Here is an 18,148-nt window from a genome sequence, read left to right as displayed (position 1 = left end):
AGAATGTTCTATACATGTCTGTTAGGTCTACTTGGCTTATAGTGTTGTTCAAGTATCCTATTTCCTTGTTGATCTTCTGCCTAGTTGTTCTATCCATTGGGAATGGGGTATTGGACAACTATTCATGTTGATCGTCTATCCCTTTTATTCTGTTAGTTTTGCTTCAAGCAGTTTGTGGTTATCGTTTAGCATTGCTCGTGATTATAAAAAGTTCTTTATCTTTAGTAATGTTTTTTGTTTTCAAGTATATTTTGTCTTATTAGTATAGCCACACAACTTTCTTAGTTTGTTTGCATACCTTCTTCCATCCTTTTATTTCAACCTGTTTGTGTCTTTGAATCTAAAGTATATCTCCTCTAGTTAACATATGGTTCGATTATTTTTATCCAGTCTGACCTTGCTTCATCTACTCACATTTAGTATTATTGGATTTATGCCTGCCATTTCTTTTCAGTCTCATGCTTTTGTCTATTCCTCCTTTACTACTTTTTGCATTAATATTTTCTAGTGTAATATTTTAATGATTTTAACAATTACATAAAACATAACTGAAAAAGTAGATTCATATATCCAAATTATCCCAAATACACTTGTTTTCCCACAAGTGAATCATCAAGTCATTAAAAATTTTTTTGAAACCACATCAACAAAACTGGTTTATTCTTTTATAATCTATTTAACTTTGTAGCAAAAGCTTATCAACTTCTCTCCAAGTTAAGAACATTTTCATTCCAGTACTCATTAATTCTTATGTCTGCTCTAGAGTAACATCAAATTCAAATTTGCATAATTTGAAAAGCAACTCTAACTTACCAAGGTATCAACAAAGCGTTCTTCCAATTTTTCTTGTAGTTTTAGCAGCCAATTTACAAAATGTGATGACAGTTAAAATTTGTTAGAAAATATACAAAAATCCGTGTTCTTGGTTTGTATCATGAAGTTCAACATAAATTCTTGGACCTGCCTGTGAAGGTCACGAATACTCTTTCCTCTCCTTGGAGCTTCAATTTTGGTTCACCCATATGCAGACTGATACTGGTAAGAAAATGTGTATCATACAGACATGGTTTGCTTTTGATTACTGAATATTTAGCAAGCATTTCTTTTGTTGCAAGATAATCTTAAACTGGTATTAAACGAATAGTGAACCATTGCTAAAGTTGCTTCATAATTCAACCAATGGGCATCAGTAAAGAAGACAAGATCATTAAATTGCCTTCTATCCCTCTGAATAGTCTTCACAAACTGGTGATGGTTTCTTGATTTGAAATTATATAAACTTAATTTTAACAACTATGACACTTTTCAGTCTGTTTCAGAAAAGTAAGTGCAACTATTTTCAATAAGCATCATAAGGTGAAACGAAACAATAAAGGAAATCCAGGTTCATTAAAATTCTAATAATCCCAGATTTTTGACCTAACATAGCTGAGCACTATCTGTAGTGACAGAAACGATCTTTCTTCGTATCTAGAAGAAATTCTTTGGCAGATGTAAAAGATGCAAAAATATCTATGTCGTCAGTCTGATTTTAGGCTGAGAGTTCACATTTCTTTGTAAATTTGGAAGTCCTTTAAGAAAAAGCATCAACTGCTGCCTTTTATATCACACAACTCATCTAAGGCTAGTAAGTACTTTAAACTTTAGGAGTATTAGGGAGGTCTTATTAGGTAACTGTTATAACTGAAAATATTTCATTTTTGTAAAATACTTTGTGTCTTCATTTTCTAACAAAATTTCCCTAATACCGTATCTCCATTAATTTTTTTTCCTGTGGAAGAATACAAGCCCTTTTGGGGCGCCTGGGTGGCTCAGTTGTTAGGCATCTGCCTTCGGCTCAGGTCGTGATCCCGGGGTCCTGGGATCGAGCCCCGCATCAGGTTCCCTGCTCAGCGGGAAGCCTGCTTCTCCCTCTCCCACTCCCCCTGCTTGTGTTCCCTCTCTCGCTGTGTCTCTCTCTGTCAAATAAATAAATAAAATCTTTCAAAAAAAAAAATAAGAATACAAGCCCTTTTATAGCTGGCCAAATCCACAAGCTCATATCCTGTTATAGTTAAAAAAAAAATCTGTTGGACCTCTAATTCTTATTTCAGGTGATTAATTTCATCTATTATTCTTTTTTGACTGTTGACAGGAAACATAAAATTCAGTAAATATTTGAAGAAAATGTATCCTACTGTTGTTCACTTCACTACCTTTAATTTTTTTACACTGGTTTTTCCTTTTCCTCTGGTGCAACAAATTGCAATCGTCATTCATCATGAAATTCGTGATGAATTCTAGTCTTTATTGTTCCAGTTGTGGGACTAGCTCAGTTCTGAATCAGCACTGATTTTAAATTTAATAATTTGCCCATACTTATTTTTTTAAACAGAAAAAGAATTTATATTAAAATGAACAAAGGCATCCCAATCACTAATGATTTACACAGGCACAGCAAGTCATGCTGCTGGCAGAAAGTACTCAAACATATTATGGTTACTTTGGTTAGTAAAATATTGTTAGGATGGAATCAGTTCTTTGACATCAACTGGAGATGTGTAACACAAGCAATACATTGGTTTCACATCTTACACAATGTGTCAGATAAAGGGAAATTTGGTCCTAGCACAACAGTACAGTTTCACTGAAACCGAAAAACGTCTTACAATCCCAGTCCCACTAGGCATATTTCAAGAGCTCCAAAGGCACATGTGGCTAGAGGCTTGGCTAGAGGCAGAGGCTAATCCTCTGCATGACGGGAAACTTAGAATTCTCGGATTCCTTCCATTTGTAATGGGTTGCTCTATTAAAGTATCTTCTAATGCCTATTAATTACTTAACTATTCAGTTAGGGACATACTGGATCTCTTTTGCAGACTAAACTCTGAATGAAAAATAAAGCAAAATGAAGTATAGCTTGAGAAACAAAATTCTTTGCCTAAATGTTTTTGTGAGGTCAGTAAAGGAGAAAGGAGGGCCTTGGCAGCAAACACTATAAGGGACGGTAAGTCAGGGTTTGCCTAATGAAAGTAATGAGTGACTGAACAAAACTCACCTGTCTTTTCACCCACAAGTGATGAGGGACAAATCAAGATTCTTATTGATTCTATTTCCTGAACATTTCAAGTTCTCCTTCCTTTTTTCTCTTACTTCCTGGCACGCCATCCTCAGCTTATCCTGTCAACTGGACCATGCCAGAAGCCAGTTAACCAGTTTTCCTGTTCTAATCCACCCTCCAGAGCACTGCTGTAGCAACCTTTCTAAAACATAAACCTGGTAATGTTGCTCCTATTTAAAACCCTTACCTGGCTCTTTATCGCCACCTGCAGGATTAAGTTCAAACTTTAGCGCATGGCTCAAGGTTCCAAAGGCATCCAGTGTTCCAGACACTCCACCAGTGTGCTTCCCACTGAAGACCCCCTCCTGTTTCGAAATTCGTAACTACGCAGGATTTCACAAATCTGGGATGAATAATTTGCTGTTATTCATCTGGGAAACAAGTTCTTAGTCCTACAAAACTAGCTCTAAGGTCGCCTCTGTAAAACTGTAAAGGCTCATGCAGAGATTTGCTCCCTCCGTACCCGGTATACATTTCCAATCTTAGCGCAGTGTCTGACGAGAAGAAATTGCAAATAAGTATGGATCAGTATGGTGACCAAGAAAAGTACATTAAGAACTCTGATCACCAAAATGGACCAACTACACACAGCGCCCTCACCATCAGGGCTGTTCAAAGTGATCACTAGCAAGCATCATGTCAGGGAGGAGAGGAAAAAGGTTCTGGTAACTCACAAAGCTCCCAATGTTGAGCACATGCCCCTCACACGTACGTCACTGCCCTGAGAACCAGCCACCTGCACCAGCGTGAATATTAAACGGGAAGCAAGCCCTGCATCCTGCAGACTTCCACCTGGTTTTGGTCACACCATCATTCCTCCTCAGTGTCCTTAACAGACCAGGTTTTCAAGAATTACATGAAGTTGGGGAACAGTATAAGTTAGTAGGTGTGCCGCACAGGGAAGATACTGAACTCACCGGGCTGTAGGGCTGGTGGATGAGGCATTAACTAAGACACCGTTGTGCTGACGGGCTCCTTGGGGCCTGCAGCTTACTCACTGTGCTAGGAAGGTTGACAATAGCTGGCAGTAAAAACTCTCGAGCCCGCCCGCCTCTGGGCACATTGGTGTAGTGAGCAAAATTTCTTAGGACAGGCCCAAAATAATTTAACAGCTTTTTAATGCATTAGAGTGATTTGAAGTTTGCCGACTTTAAAAACTGCCATCTCCTTATTTATTTGATTGAAAATGTTAATGTAGCTAAAGAAACCACAGAAACTGGTTCACAGGCCACCTTGTCATCCAGCAGTTTTCCCAGTTCCTATGGACTGGTGGGTTAGTCATCTGGGGAGCACTCAGAACATTTTATGTTTCACTATTTGGAGGAAATTAACTTAGATATTTCTCAAACTCTTGTAAAATTCTAGTAAACACTATCTTCTTTTAAGAGTCTTCTAACACATAATCTATTTATTAAAATTGTCTTTATAGTACTTATGAAACTGAAAAATCAATTTAAACTTGAACACCTAAATAATACTCCAAAATGGGAATTCTCAGTATAATATGCAACATTACATAGAACACAAAAGCATTATTCTAAATATATTTCACTTTTGTGTTCCCTTAGGTACCTGGTTCCTCTCAAGAACATAAACTAGAACTTATAAAGTAACATGGGCATAATACTTCATTTACTTTTTTATACACTTACTTTTTGACAATTATAAAGAGGAACAAGACTTCTGTTACAGAGGTAAAATTATATATTAAGGATTAGGTAGAAAATGCCTACTTTAAAAAGTGGACATCTTGGGATGCCTGGGTGGCTCAGTCAGTTAAGCGTCTGCCTTTAGCTCAGGTCATGATCCCAGAGTCCTGGGGTCGAGTCCCATATCGGGCTCCCTGCTAGGTGAGGAGCCTGCTTCTCCCTCTGCCTGCTGCTCCCCCTGCTTGTGTGCTGACAAATAAAATCTTTAAAAATAAAAAAATTAAAAAAAAAAGTGGACATCCTGGCAAACATTGTCATCTGATTTTAAATGATTTTTTTCTAGCATCTACATTAAAAATTCACATTTGTCATAGAAAGCAGTTTCTAAAATACAAATGGACTTTTTCTGAAGAGTTGAGAAGTCACATTTTTAAAGTTTATATATACAATATACATGTGAAAAGTAAAACATCTAATCAATTAGTAGAACCCCACCAACACAATGTTTGTCACCATATTTAAAAGCATTTATTTAAAATATGTCAAAACTCCTTCTAAAAGACGAAGACATGAGCCCATTTCTTGTATTAACGAGGTATATGGTAACAATGACAAAATTCCTAAATGCATATGGACCATCAGTTGCCTAAATATAAAAATGAACTTTGGAAAAGATGTAAGTGTTCTACAGAACAACACAGCCAATGCAACATCTCCCTGTATCATGGCCCTTGTCCCCCATTCACCCTTCCCCCTTTCAAAGGGTGAGTTACAACCCTGCCCCAGGTGACTCAGAATTTTAATTATGTGGTCTGCTAACATTTATTTTTCTCGAACCTCAGTACTACAGCTATACAAATTACACTTTTAAAATATTTGAAACAGATATTGAATTTATTGGTTGGCTATGAGTAGGAAAATACATCAGTAAAGAAAAGAGACCCTGTATATAAATATAATACTAGCTAGTTACAATTTGACCAAGAAGGTTCCACTGAAAAGAACAGTAAAAGCCCTTGTTACCACCAGTCCATAGGTACATATTCGGTTTCCCATCACCCTTATCAAAGAGCTGCCTCGGCAAATGCGACATTCTTTGAGCTTAGTGCAGATAATGTGCTGGGTTTTGTTACATGAATGGTAAACAAAAATTAGTCCAGTGCATTACACAATATAATGTACTGTGAATAAAGACTAGATACTCTATTTTAGACACTACTTCAACATACCGGTTATTAAATTTTATGTAACCAAAAAGAAGAGCAAAGTGAACATCTTAAAATACTGTTTACGAGTAGGGGAGAAACACTTGCTAAAGGTGTTCTTTGAATTATCTGCAGCATTTGTACTGAAAATTCTGATTGGTTCATCAAAAGAACAAACTGCTGTAACTATTCTGCCTAGGTTGGCTTTTGTCTTAATATGACATGACCCCAAAACCTTAAGTCACTATGGAAACTAATTCCATGAATTTAAACAGTAAAAAAAAAACGGAATAATACAACTGGAATTTATTACTGAAAACCTGAATCTTAGAAGAGCTTTGAAATGTTAATTTCAACATTTAGAAGTGCATCCCACCCAATTTAATAATGTCCTTAGGTTTCAAAGTGCTAACTCAATGTAAGTTTTCCTGGCTGTCACCAAATCAAGAATAAAAACACATTTCTTGGAGATGTTCCTTGACTGTCTTCTAGGACTAGTGAAGTTGCAATCAACAATTTATTTCTACTTTAAATTATGCCATAAATTAATTTTGATGAACATTATTTAAATTCTCAACGCATAAATAATTACCAATAACACGGTAAAATGTACTTCAAGAGATTTACAACAAGGAATTGTGTGCCTCCAAATTTCTGATCAGTAAAAACAGAAAACATACCCCAAATTTTCTGTAAAACATTCATAAAATGGATTTATCCAGCAAGAACACTGAAATTACATTATGGCAACACCACATTAAATAGATCTGTTACAGAATTTTGAAAAAAAATCTATACTGAGAAAACATACTAGTTTTTATTGCATTTTAAAGAGTATGGATTATTGGAAATTATCCAGGACACAGAAGATATTTAGAACACAAAACCTTGCTTAACAAAAGTATCAATCTATTTTGGTGTGACTGTTTATTCCCTACAGACCCAAAATATTTCTTCCTCTTCTGAAGGTTACAGTTGTAAGTCTACACTCTTGGTTCAATTTATCACTATCTAAATAAGATGGAGAGGCTGTTCAAACTGACCCACAGAATGCAGTGTGCCCAGAAGAGGCAAGAACAAATAGTCTCAAGACATAACAGGCCCTTATATCTTACTATGCTGCCCCCAAATTCAAATATATTGCAGACAATAACAAATACAGATGAAAACATTTTTGTGTAAAGCTCAAACCTTTAGCATCTAACAAGTGCACTCTATGAAAAGAATACATCCTCCATTAACAAATACAAACGGGTAAGTGCTTCTCCCCTCCCTCTCCATAAAGCTCTCTGGACCTGTTATCACATAATGCAGATCATAGGAAAAGCGGTCTCCTTGCCTCATCAGTCCAACCAGCTCCAGCTCACCTTTGCTGGAAATTGTCATGATGCACATTACCAACACAGTGTTTAGGAAAAATGAGTAAACACACCTTTTATTCACACCTTACAATAAAATAAAATAAAATAAAATAAAATAAAATAAAATAAAATAAAAACAAAAACCCCATAAAGAGTTATGCATTGGTTCTACATCAATAAAACCAGCTTTCCAATGTACTGATTATAAACTGGATGTGTTTGGTGTCAGCACAACCTAAACAAAAAAGCAAAAAATAAAAAGCCATCACAACAAAATCTTAAAAAAACCTCAAAGGAAAAACCAGGTCCCAGACAAAGATTCAAGATCAAAACCTTTTGGAAAATTCTTTAAAAAAGAAAAAAAAATCATTTATTTAAACAGTATATAATTTTATTTTCTCTTAAAAACAGAGTAAGCACATTTAAGTGCTGAATATTTTTCATAAAATTTTAAGTCATTATTCAAAATGACTCATTTTCTGTATAAAAATTGTTAATAACAGTTCAACGTGTTTTTCTTACTGCTCACATGTTGTCCTTTTGCTCCCCTGCCTGCAGTTGAAACAAAAGCAGTTAGACCAAGTTCCCTCTGAATTCATTTGATTTTTGAGAGAAGAATGAATGAGAACAGAATACATACAAGTTAACCCTGCAAAGTTAAAAGCTAGCTTTAATCTCGCATCTACTACTGATGTTATGGGCAAAATACAGGGTGCAACAGAACTTTTACCTTGGTTGACCTATTAAAATGACTTAAGTCACTTTATAAATGATCTGAAGAATTGTCTCGGGGACCTGTTTTGAAAATACATCTCATTTACACTGCTTCATAAATGGAAATTTAAAAAAAAAAAAAAAGGAATGATTTTTAAAAAAACATGGAGATGAAGGAATACGTGGAAAACAAAGAATTCACATGATAGCAGTATTCCGGGTGACGGACGGCATTGTGCAATGACACCAAGAAGCAGTGCTTGGGTCTGGTGAGCAAAGACCCAGGGACCCACCTATGAACATGTTCCAAAATATGATATTCAATGCTTCACAATGGAAAAAAAAGCCACAGCTTATACAAAAGCGTTTTCATAAAATTCTCACAAATGTTAAACAGTATTTAAAAAATATAAAAGAGGCTGCACAGATTTTCTCTGCATGCACAGGCAGTGCTTGGTGAGAACAAATTTAGGCAGGCACAGTGGAGACAGGACAGGAAGTGTCTCAAAAAGGAGTTAAGAAGCTGCATCCAAGCAGCTGTAATTTTTTAACTTAAAAAAGTTAAAGATTTAAAAATATCAGAATGTACATATATCAACCATTACATTCAGTCCATAAATGCCTACAGATCATTGACTGCTCAGCTTACCTGTCCTGGTAGATAGCTTTTATAAACACCCAGGAATTCATGGATAAGTTGCCTCTGGTCTGAGAAAATGTCCAAAGCTTTAAGCAGATTTAGATTTAAAGAGCAATGTTCTCAGTTTAAAAATAAAGTAGTACAAAAGGGCCAACAAAACCCTAACAGTGCAAATCATCAGCAGAGAAAGTCTGTTACAACTTCTTTTACAAGCTGGCCTTTATAACACATGAAACAGTAAAAAAACTTAGCCTTAGTTTACAATACAATCATTTCCAAATCTGATTTTTTTTTAGTACAAAATTTCATAAATCAGGTCTTCTGTGGATCATATACAATCATAAAGGCTAAATTCAAAGTCTCTATTTTACAAACAAGTCTGAAAAGGGAGGGAGTAAAGTATGGAAGAATGGTCTCTGGATGTTATTACTGGCCTCAAAAAAGTAGTGCTACAGATTTCTGTGCAAAGAGAATATGCTGTTCAAACATTTTCCTATTTCAAGGCATGAAAATTTTATATTGGATAGAAGAAACAGGAAAATTACTTGTAACAAATTAAAGAGAGGTGTAAACACACCAATCCCTGTCTAACAGTATATAAAGCATATTGGGCTCAGAATTTGTTGCTAGCACCTGGCTTTCATACTATATCCTTATCAAATAATCAAGATTGAAAATTCAAATCATCAAGAAAGAGGAAAAAAAAAGAAAAAACAAAACAAAAAACCCTGGTGGCCATACCTCACTCCCCTATAATCAGATTTTATGAGTTTACAAGTTGAAACTGAGGTCGTCCTCTGAAGGTACTTAACTACCTCCTGCCAGGAAGGTGAATGCCGTTAACGTGGGGCAGGAAAGGCAGTAAGAGCTCCAGTTGTGCAAAAAGTGAGAAGTGGTCGGAGGGGATGAGTGGGTGTGGGCAGCCACTGATATTATTCTCAACTAGCCAATGGTGGTCCAGAGGTCCCAGGATGCCTAAAGTGTTCAGCTGAGGTTTCGAATAGAAGATGTAGTCAATGATACCCTGAAAAACAAGGAAAAAAAGATGAGGCCTCACATAAGCTAACACTGAAACACTGAGAGCTTTCAAGACGTACCCTCACAGTCATGCTTGATAAACATGTGGGAAGAGGCAGTACTACATAAACCAAATGGTCCCCCACATGTCAAATCTAGCAGAATGAAAACAGTTTAGGGATGATAATCATTCACTCTTCCTCATTTCTGGACTTTTTCACAATCTTTTTTTTTTTTAAAGATTTTATTTATTTATTTGACAGACTGAGACACAGAGAGAGAGGGAACACAAGCAGGGGGAGTGGGAGAGGGAGAAGCAGGCTTCCTGCAGAGCAGGGAGCCCGATGTGGGACTCGATCCCAGGACCCTGGATCATGACCTGAGCCGAAGGCAGAGGCTTAACAACTGAGCCACCCAGGCGCCCCCTTTTTCACAATCTTTAATGAGACCTACAAGATCCTTCATGGTGTGGCCTCAGCTTCTCTTTCCTAACTTGATTTGTACTATTTTCCCATGCTGACTACTCCATTACCACACCAGCCCTTTTTTTTGGGGGGGGGGGGGGCTGGTGGTGTTGGGAGGGGAGAAGGACGTTCCTTGTAGGTGCCAAGCTCCTTCCTGCCCCAGGGCCTCCACACATGCTCTCCCTTCTGCCTGGAGCACTTTCTTCTGTGTCATTTGGCTAATTTCTTCTCAATCTTCATGTCAAGTTCATTCACCTTCCCAAGTCCTTCCTGAATCTTGCCCCCACCCACTTAACTACCCGCTACCACCTCCAAGTCTCTTCTCTTGCTTATGCGCACCCTGAGGTGTAAATGCACACTCATTTGCGTCTCTCCCACAGGACTGCGAGGTCCACGAGGGCCAGGACATCTCTGCCCTGCACACCGCCAGCAGCACCCAGGCCCAGCACTGGGCACCCAGGTAAACACCTCTCAGTTTGCCCCTCTCCTCCCTGTAACTTCAGCCTCTCCTCCACATGCTTTCAGCCAAAAATATTTAAGCACATTCAAGTGTCTTCCTCTTATCTCTATATCAGCAACAGGAACAGAGAGAAAAAAGAATCCCTAATCTCTCCTACCTTTTCGTTATCACCCTCACCTCCTCTTCAATCAATCTGCTTCAAGTAAGAATCTCAACGTTGGTTTTTACTACCTCCTTGCCCAGCAATATTCTTTAACTCTCCACATTCTAGTCTCTGTGCCTAGCTCACCAGTGAAGCATCTCTCACCAACAGTTTTTGGAAGCTGAAAGCATGCTTCTTTTCCCCAGAAAGGCCTTCTGCCTTGGCAGTTGGGCTCCTACACTGTCCTGGTTTACCTCCTCTCTCTGGCCACTCTTCCGTCACTTACATGTTCCTTTTCCCCAGAGTCTGCTTCAGCCTCTCTTCATCTCCACACACTCATCTGTTCCCAGGGTTAAATCATTATCTACAGCACTGCGGCCCCTCCAAACTCAAATTTAAAAAATTTCAAGCTTTTCAAGTTTCTCAAAGAAGACTAACAAACAGCCCTCCCCTCCGAAATTAAGACCCAATTATCACTAGTATTTAACACTCTAACACACAATCTAACCTGAATGATTCTTTTTCCAGGAGGCTAGAAACTAAGATTCAAGAGCAGAAATGCAAAAAAAGATAAAAAGAACAGATGAATGCAAGTCCTAAACAACCACTGATATTAAAAATGAGGAGAAGCACTATGGCAAGGCTCCATATTGTAAGCCGTTAACTGTGTCTGAATGCATATAAATAGAAGATATATTTTTAAATGGCTAATATAAACCACATTTTGGCACTCGAGGAGTACAATTTCAGTTAAAATATGAGAGATGAAATATGTCACTCCAACGGACACCAAATTAGATAGTATGGTACCTTCTGAACAGCTGTTAGCAATGAGCATATGAGAAACATAATTGCCCCAAAACAGTGACAGTAGAACTCAGGATTTACTATCATTATTTCATCTGATTTCTTACCCTGGAAACGACTCTAAGAGGTAACTATCAAGTAGGAACGGGACACCAATCACAGAAGCGTAATAAGAGAATACTGCTGTCAACTAATTCAAGATGGCTTACTTCCGGTCTCAACACACATCCACATTTCAAAGATATAATAAAGTTACAAGACTCTCCCAAAAAATGGAGGTTTACAAAGTTTCTCAATCTCAAAAGTCACCTTGAAATCGAATGTCCATCAACAGAAGAATGGATAAAGAAGATATGGTGTGTGTGTGTGTGTATATACACACACACATATATACATACACACACAATGGAATATTATGCAGCCATAAAAAAACCCCCACGATATCTTGCCATTTGCAACGACCTGCATGGAACTAGAGGGTATTATGCTAAGCGAAATAAGTTGATCAGAGAAAGAAAAGTATCATATGATCTCACTGATATGAGGAATTCTTAATCTCAGGAAACAAACTGAGGGTTGCTGGAGTGGTGGGGGGTGGGAGGGATGGGGTGGCTGGGTGATAGACATTGGGGAGCGTATGTGCAATGGTGAGCGCTGTGGATTGTGCAAGACTGTTGAATCTCAGATCTGTACCTCTGAAACAAATAATGCAATATATGTTAAGAAAAAAAAAAAAGAAGAAGAAGAAGAAGGTAGCAGGAGGGGAAGAATGAAGCGGGGGAAATCGGAGGGGTAGACGAACCATGAGAGACGATGGACTCTGAAAAACAAACAGGGTTCTAGAGGGGAGGGGTGTGGGAGGATGGGTTAGCCTGGTGGTGGGTATTGAGGAGGGCACATTCTGCATGGAGCACTGGGTGTTATGCACAAACAATGAATCATGGAACACTACATCAAAAACTAATGATGTATTGTATGGTGACTAACATAACATAATAAAATAAAATTTAAAAAAAAAGTCACCTTGAAATCGAACGTGTAATTTGTGTAAGGCATCAGGCCACTCTCATAGGCACTCTTTAACTTGAAACCATGCGTGATCCTTCCATTGGTTGTCCCGTTTCTCCCATTACAGCTGAAGTTTGTAAGACTTTCATTATATCTCAGTTCCTTAAAGTCTTTATGATTTGTTTCTACTCCACCAGTGCTTAAATACTCTACAACACCTATAATGAAAACACAGGTACTTTGTTCATTGTCCAGTATAATATGCAGTGTACAAAACTGAAAAAATGTAATAGTAACTACTTTAAAACACACAGTCCCCCTTTCTAAAATGTTTGTTATTGTTTTGTTTGTTTTACATTTCCCAGAACTTATCTAAGTCCATTTTTACATGGTTTTGATCCTAGTATATTGAATACTTTATATTTTGCTGTGCTGGCGTTTCATATTTGTTAAACTAGTTCCTTATTTCTTAAAAAAATTCAGCTTGTTTTTACCTTTTTTTAAAAGAGTTTATTTATTTAATTTATTAGAGAGAGAGCACAAGCAGGGGGAGGGAGAAGGTTAGAGGGAGAAGTGTAGACTCTCCACTGAGCAGGGAGCCCAAAGCGAGGCTGGATCCCAGAACCCTGAGTTCATGACCTGAGCAGAAGGCAGACGCTTAACTGACTGAGCCACCCAGGCATCCCTTGTTTTTACTTTTTAAAAAGAGTTAACTCCATAATCAACATCTTAGTATCTAGGTTTCTGCCTATGTTGAATTATTTACTTGGTATAAAATGCCAAGATTAGGATTAAATGTGCCCTTATACATACTGTCAACCATGGAAGAGAATGCCATCAGCTAGACGGGCTCTGCAAATAGTTATTTTACTTTTCATTTAGTTAGTAAAGTTGGACATTTTCCCATGTGTTTGCTATTAAAATACTGTATCTTTTTTTTAACACTGAAATGAGGCTTAGTATGTATTATTTGACTAGTCTCTCTTTGCCCCTTAGATACTCTGTAGTTAAACAGAAGGCAGAACACATGAAGAGAAACTGTCAAGAGAACAATCCCCCACTGCTTCAGCAGCAGTGATCCCGGAGAGCTCTAAGAGATGGGCCGAAGAATTATGGATCTCAGATACCTTTACCTACCCTGAAAACAAATTTTGACAGTTTTTATCTTCTTCCTGGCTCTCATCCATCATGACGGCAATGAACTGCAAGTGAACTGAACCACTCCAAATGTGTTTATACTTACGTGCTCAGGCACATGTGCAAGGGCAAGGAAAAGTACTTTGTGCCAATGACAGAGTACAAACGAAGAGGTGAAATACAAAAAGGAATACTTAGTCTGACATTACAAGAACTATGGTTTTGTTCACTGTGCTATCCAATGGAAAAGTATTCAAGGATAAGCCTTTCTGTATTCTTCTACATTGTAATAAAAATCAAGATCCCTGTTCTTTTTTGTTCAAATCACTAGCCTGATCTGTGTAAATAAAGGATCTCAATTTCCACCTAAGGTGTATCGGTATCAAGCCCACCAATATTAAGATCCTGTAAATAGCCATTTACACTGCATCCTATTACTACATGCTGGAATCCCAGAGAAGCTATCTTAATAACCTTCTCAGAGTTTGCATTATATGTGACTTGGGCATAATGAAATATAATCATATGTTCTTTAACAGGTTATTTCAAGTTATCAACTACATGTTTATCGAAGATGATTAATGTCCTTCCTCCTTAGGTGTTCATAACATCATCTCATTTTCCAAAATAGTCTCCCTAACTACACACACAAAAAATGCTAAATCTGATTCATAGCTGCTGCTATAAGCTGAATTTTCATTTTGACTAAATTTGGAATTACCAAAAACAATATATTAAAAAAACAATTTAGTCAAAAAAAAAAAAGCATTCTACATAAAATATCTTTTCTTACCAGAATCCGGCAAAGAATTAAGATCTGCACATAACACCAGTGGAATAGTTCCAAATTCTCCCACTACACTGGACTGGAGGTTTCGTGAGGCTTTATCAATAATGTTCTTCACTTCTGAGAGGAACATCATAGTTTGAACCAGCTTCACATCAGAGTATTCAGGGTCCCAATGCATATGAGCATTAGCCACAAGAATAAGTTGTTTTTCTGTTCCAAGATGTGGCTTTCCAGCTATATTAGATAAAAAGAAAACAAAGAGACAGACAAAACCCGCCCATCAGCCCATATAGTCTTACAGGATCTGAAAGCAAGTAGTATATCTCAGAGTCTCAGGAATAAAAAAGGACCCTAAAATTTACCTAACAATCGCCCACCTGATGACTAAATCTACGGTAGCACAAACCTGAAAAACAGTCCTCTATGCTCTGGTTGAATAGTCTGAGGTAGGGCATTCAGTACTTGAACACACACAGCCCATTCTATTTGGGACAGCTTTATTTTTAAACAGTTGTCTCCTTAAAACTTCTGGCTTCATTCAGATGTCCTAAATTGGGTCTCACAAAATTAAATCTACATCCTTTTTCTTAGATATATTTAATACAGGCACTAAGTTCCATCTTTATTTTCTCTCCTTCAGGTTAAACATCTCCAGTCCCAACTGTTCCTCAAGTGACACAAGTTTCAGTTCTCGGCATGACGGTCACTCTAAATGTACTTTCAATTTGAAATAAGTGGTCCATTTATCCAAAACTCAGAACATTTAAAATAATGATTACAAGTAGGGCAGGAGGAGAAGTTAGCTTACAGAGTATCCTTGCTGCCACGAAATTATAGAAGGGTATGGAGTTCTTCTCTCTGAGCAGTTATTTTAGTTAATATTTATTTCAACATTTCTTTTATGTAAAAAATGATTGGGAGCAAAAAAAACCCATTTTTTTCTTTGGCTTTATGCCTTTCAAAGTTTGAAATACTTTTCTGGGCCCTGTGTTCTCATCTTAAGCTTTGTGGTAGAGAAAAAGGGATACGGTATTCTAGAAATGACTTAAATTCTCACTGAGTTTCTTCAGGTGTTAAATAAGACTATTAATACATAACAAATTTTCTGCTTTCTATTAAATTTTGGAGGTCAATTTTACAGGAAGTGAAAAGGTCACTCACATGACATTTCAATCAATTCCTTTCGAAGTTCTAGCAGTACTGCAACTCCAATGTTATCTTTTGTCATGACTCTGTTCAGCATAGCTTCAGACCCTTCTGAATTTGCCATTGCTAGCTGATTAAATTCAACAGTGTGTTTCTGAACCAAAGTAAATCTAAAACACAAACAAAAACACACACACAAACATAGAATTGGGAATACCAAGGTATTAGCTTTGTGGGAAATGCAGTTTTCCCAAACTTTCTTAACAAATATGATGGCATGTAAATCACATTATGGAAAATCCTCCACACTTCACACCAAGCTTCCCACATCCGTTTCAAGTTGTTCTCAGTCTGTTACTGATAAAAACAACATCTTGAAACACTTTTACAACTTAAGACAATGTAGTCATCTTCTGTTTTAAGTTTCAAGTTGGAATATTCCATCTTGTAATTTTTAAATAATTCTTTTCCAAACTATAGGTTTAAGAATCCCTCTACCATCCTAGAGGGAATGATAATTACGAGGTGTTTCAATTACCAATTGGAGTTAAACCCTAGTGAACACCTGAAGAAACAGCAGCACTTTCAACAAGTCTCCCAAACAAGATCACTTCTGATGTTTCAAAACCAAACCCTTCAACACTAAGAATACAACACTTCAGTCTCCGATTTGCCAACTAATTTCCACACCCCTGACTCCCTGCAAATACTGAGAAAATATTCTTTTTTAAACATAAGATGACTTACTTTTCTGTCTTGAAGAATATTGCACAGCCATCGACATGTTTTCTCTCTTGTTCTGACATTGTCCGAGCTCTAGACTTAGGACTAAAGAATCCATTATAGCCACGTTCTTTCAGTTCTACCAGAAAAAAACTGTAATACTGTTCTGTTTCAACCTCCTGAAAAATTGCAAATGGCAAAGTTATTCATAAGACAAAAATCAGTCCCATGCATTAACTTTACATGTACAGTTTGAGGGGCTGAAATAATTTCAAAGGACTAATCTGCAGAATAAGGAACATAACATCTTTCAACGTACATACACCTCGGTGTGTGTGTATTTTATTTTAGAACTGATGGGGAGTAAGAATCAGAGAGGAGGAACTTCGCAGATTCTAAATGCAGACCACAGGTAGAAAGTGACTTGCCCAAGGTCATGTAAATTATTATGAGAGTAGGACTGAGACCCCAAAGTTACTGTACGTCAGGTTCAATGCGCTTTCCACTATGCCCTAATTATTCTATTACTGCTGATGGTAAAGCAAAACTATACCTTGACAATGCCATAATTTCAGTAACACCGCCACCCCATTAAAAAATAGTGCCAAGGCATCTGGGAGAGAAAGATGAATATTTAACTGTCATAGCAAATGCCTAAAACCCAAATTAACCCATTTGCTTCATTTGGCAGCACAGTAGCTGCAAAACAAAGCAGGCAGTGAATGCTCCCAGGATTTGCTAAAAACAGAGCCAATATTTTAAGAATTGCTGAGCTGGAACTTCAAATGTGTTAGGGTAATATGTTCCCAGTCTGTCCCTTGCTTATCAACATTGGGGCATTTGTGCACTTTACACAAACACTTCTTCTCATGACTTACCTGAAGACTTATGATATCAGCATTGCAGCTCAAAATTTCTTGAATAATGGCCTTTTTCCTGTAGTCCCAATTTAGTGCCCAAGACGGACAGTAGCCGTATAACTGCCGGGTCGCATATTTATCACAAAGAACATTATAGCACATGACAGAAAACAAGGCTGTAGGAAAGATAACTTTACTTATTCACACACGTGGCAGAAAAAAAAAAATAATTAATTTCAATAGTTTTTACTTAAATGCTAAGTTTGACTTTATTTCACTCAATATATATTCACTGAAAAGCTACTATATGCCAGACATAATGGATAAAAGTAAAGTTGCATAAGGAAGGAAAGACAGATAGCTGAACAAATAATGATACGATGTGTTATCTGCTATAGAGATACCCACAGAAGGTTCGAAGTTAAAAGACTAAGATCTCGAGCCTCTCTGTCCCTAAGACCAGGGCTCATCACATCTGTACTCCCTCCACCACTCTGCTAACTGCTAATGCAGAATATGGAAAACTGACAGTTTTCCTAATAGGCATGGCTAATTTTCTTCTATAGAGCAACTATTATTAATCCAAGTGAAAGGAAAGAGGTATCATAGACCAAATCCTGTTACACGTATCATGTAATTCCCAAACTATTTTCATACAAGTTAAGTTAAAAAGAAATCAGAGGGGGTGCCTGGGTGGCTTAGTCGTTAAGCGACTGCCTTCGGCTCAGGTCATGATCCCAGGGTCCTGGGATGGAGCCCCGCATCGGGTTCCCTGCTCGGCGGGAAGCCTGCTTCTCCCTCTCCCACTCCCCCTGCTTGTGTTCCTGCTCTCGCTGTCTCTCTCTCTGTCGAATAAATAAATAAAATCTTAAAAAAAAAAAAAAGAAATCAGAGGCCATTAGTTCATTTTCTCTCTCAAGTAAGT

General features: G+C 37.5%; 2 protein-coding genes across 2 annotated transcripts in view; one reads left to right on the top strand and one right to left on the bottom strand.

Annotated features, from left to right (window-relative positions):
- The window catches only part of RASGEF1C (RasGEF domain family member 1C), an 838,438-nt gene that overhangs the window by 453,952 nt on the left and 366,338 nt on the right, over positions 1-18,148 (top strand). The gene's annotated exons all lie outside the window — the stretch shown is intronic.
- CNOT6 (CCR4-NOT transcription complex subunit 6) overlaps positions 9,402-18,148 on the bottom strand; it is a 68,646-nt gene continuing 59,899 nt past the window's right edge. The window contains exons 7-12 of the mRNA XM_044916748.1: positions 17,242-17,399; positions 16,388-16,542; positions 15,656-15,810; positions 14,498-14,728; positions 12,583-12,785; positions 9,402-9,693 (exon numbers count right to left, since the gene is read on the bottom strand). Of these exons, the coding sequence (XP_044772683.1) occupies positions 9,481-9,693; positions 12,583-12,785; positions 14,498-14,728; positions 15,656-15,810; positions 16,388-16,542; positions 17,242-17,399 (1,115 nt within the window). The 3' untranslated portion in view covers positions 9,402-9,480. The remainder of the gene's footprint in view (positions 9,694-12,582; positions 12,786-14,497; positions 14,729-15,655; positions 15,811-16,387; positions 16,543-17,241; positions 17,400-18,148) is intronic.

Source organism: Neomonachus schauinslandi, chromosome 7 (genome assembly GCF_002201575.2).
Source record: "Neomonachus schauinslandi chromosome 7, ASM220157v2, whole genome shotgun sequence".
NCBI lineage: Eukaryota > Metazoa > Chordata > Mammalia > Carnivora > Phocidae > Neomonachus > Neomonachus schauinslandi.
Note: the sequence above shows the minus strand (reverse complement) of the source record. Positions and strands in the feature narration are given on the sequence as shown.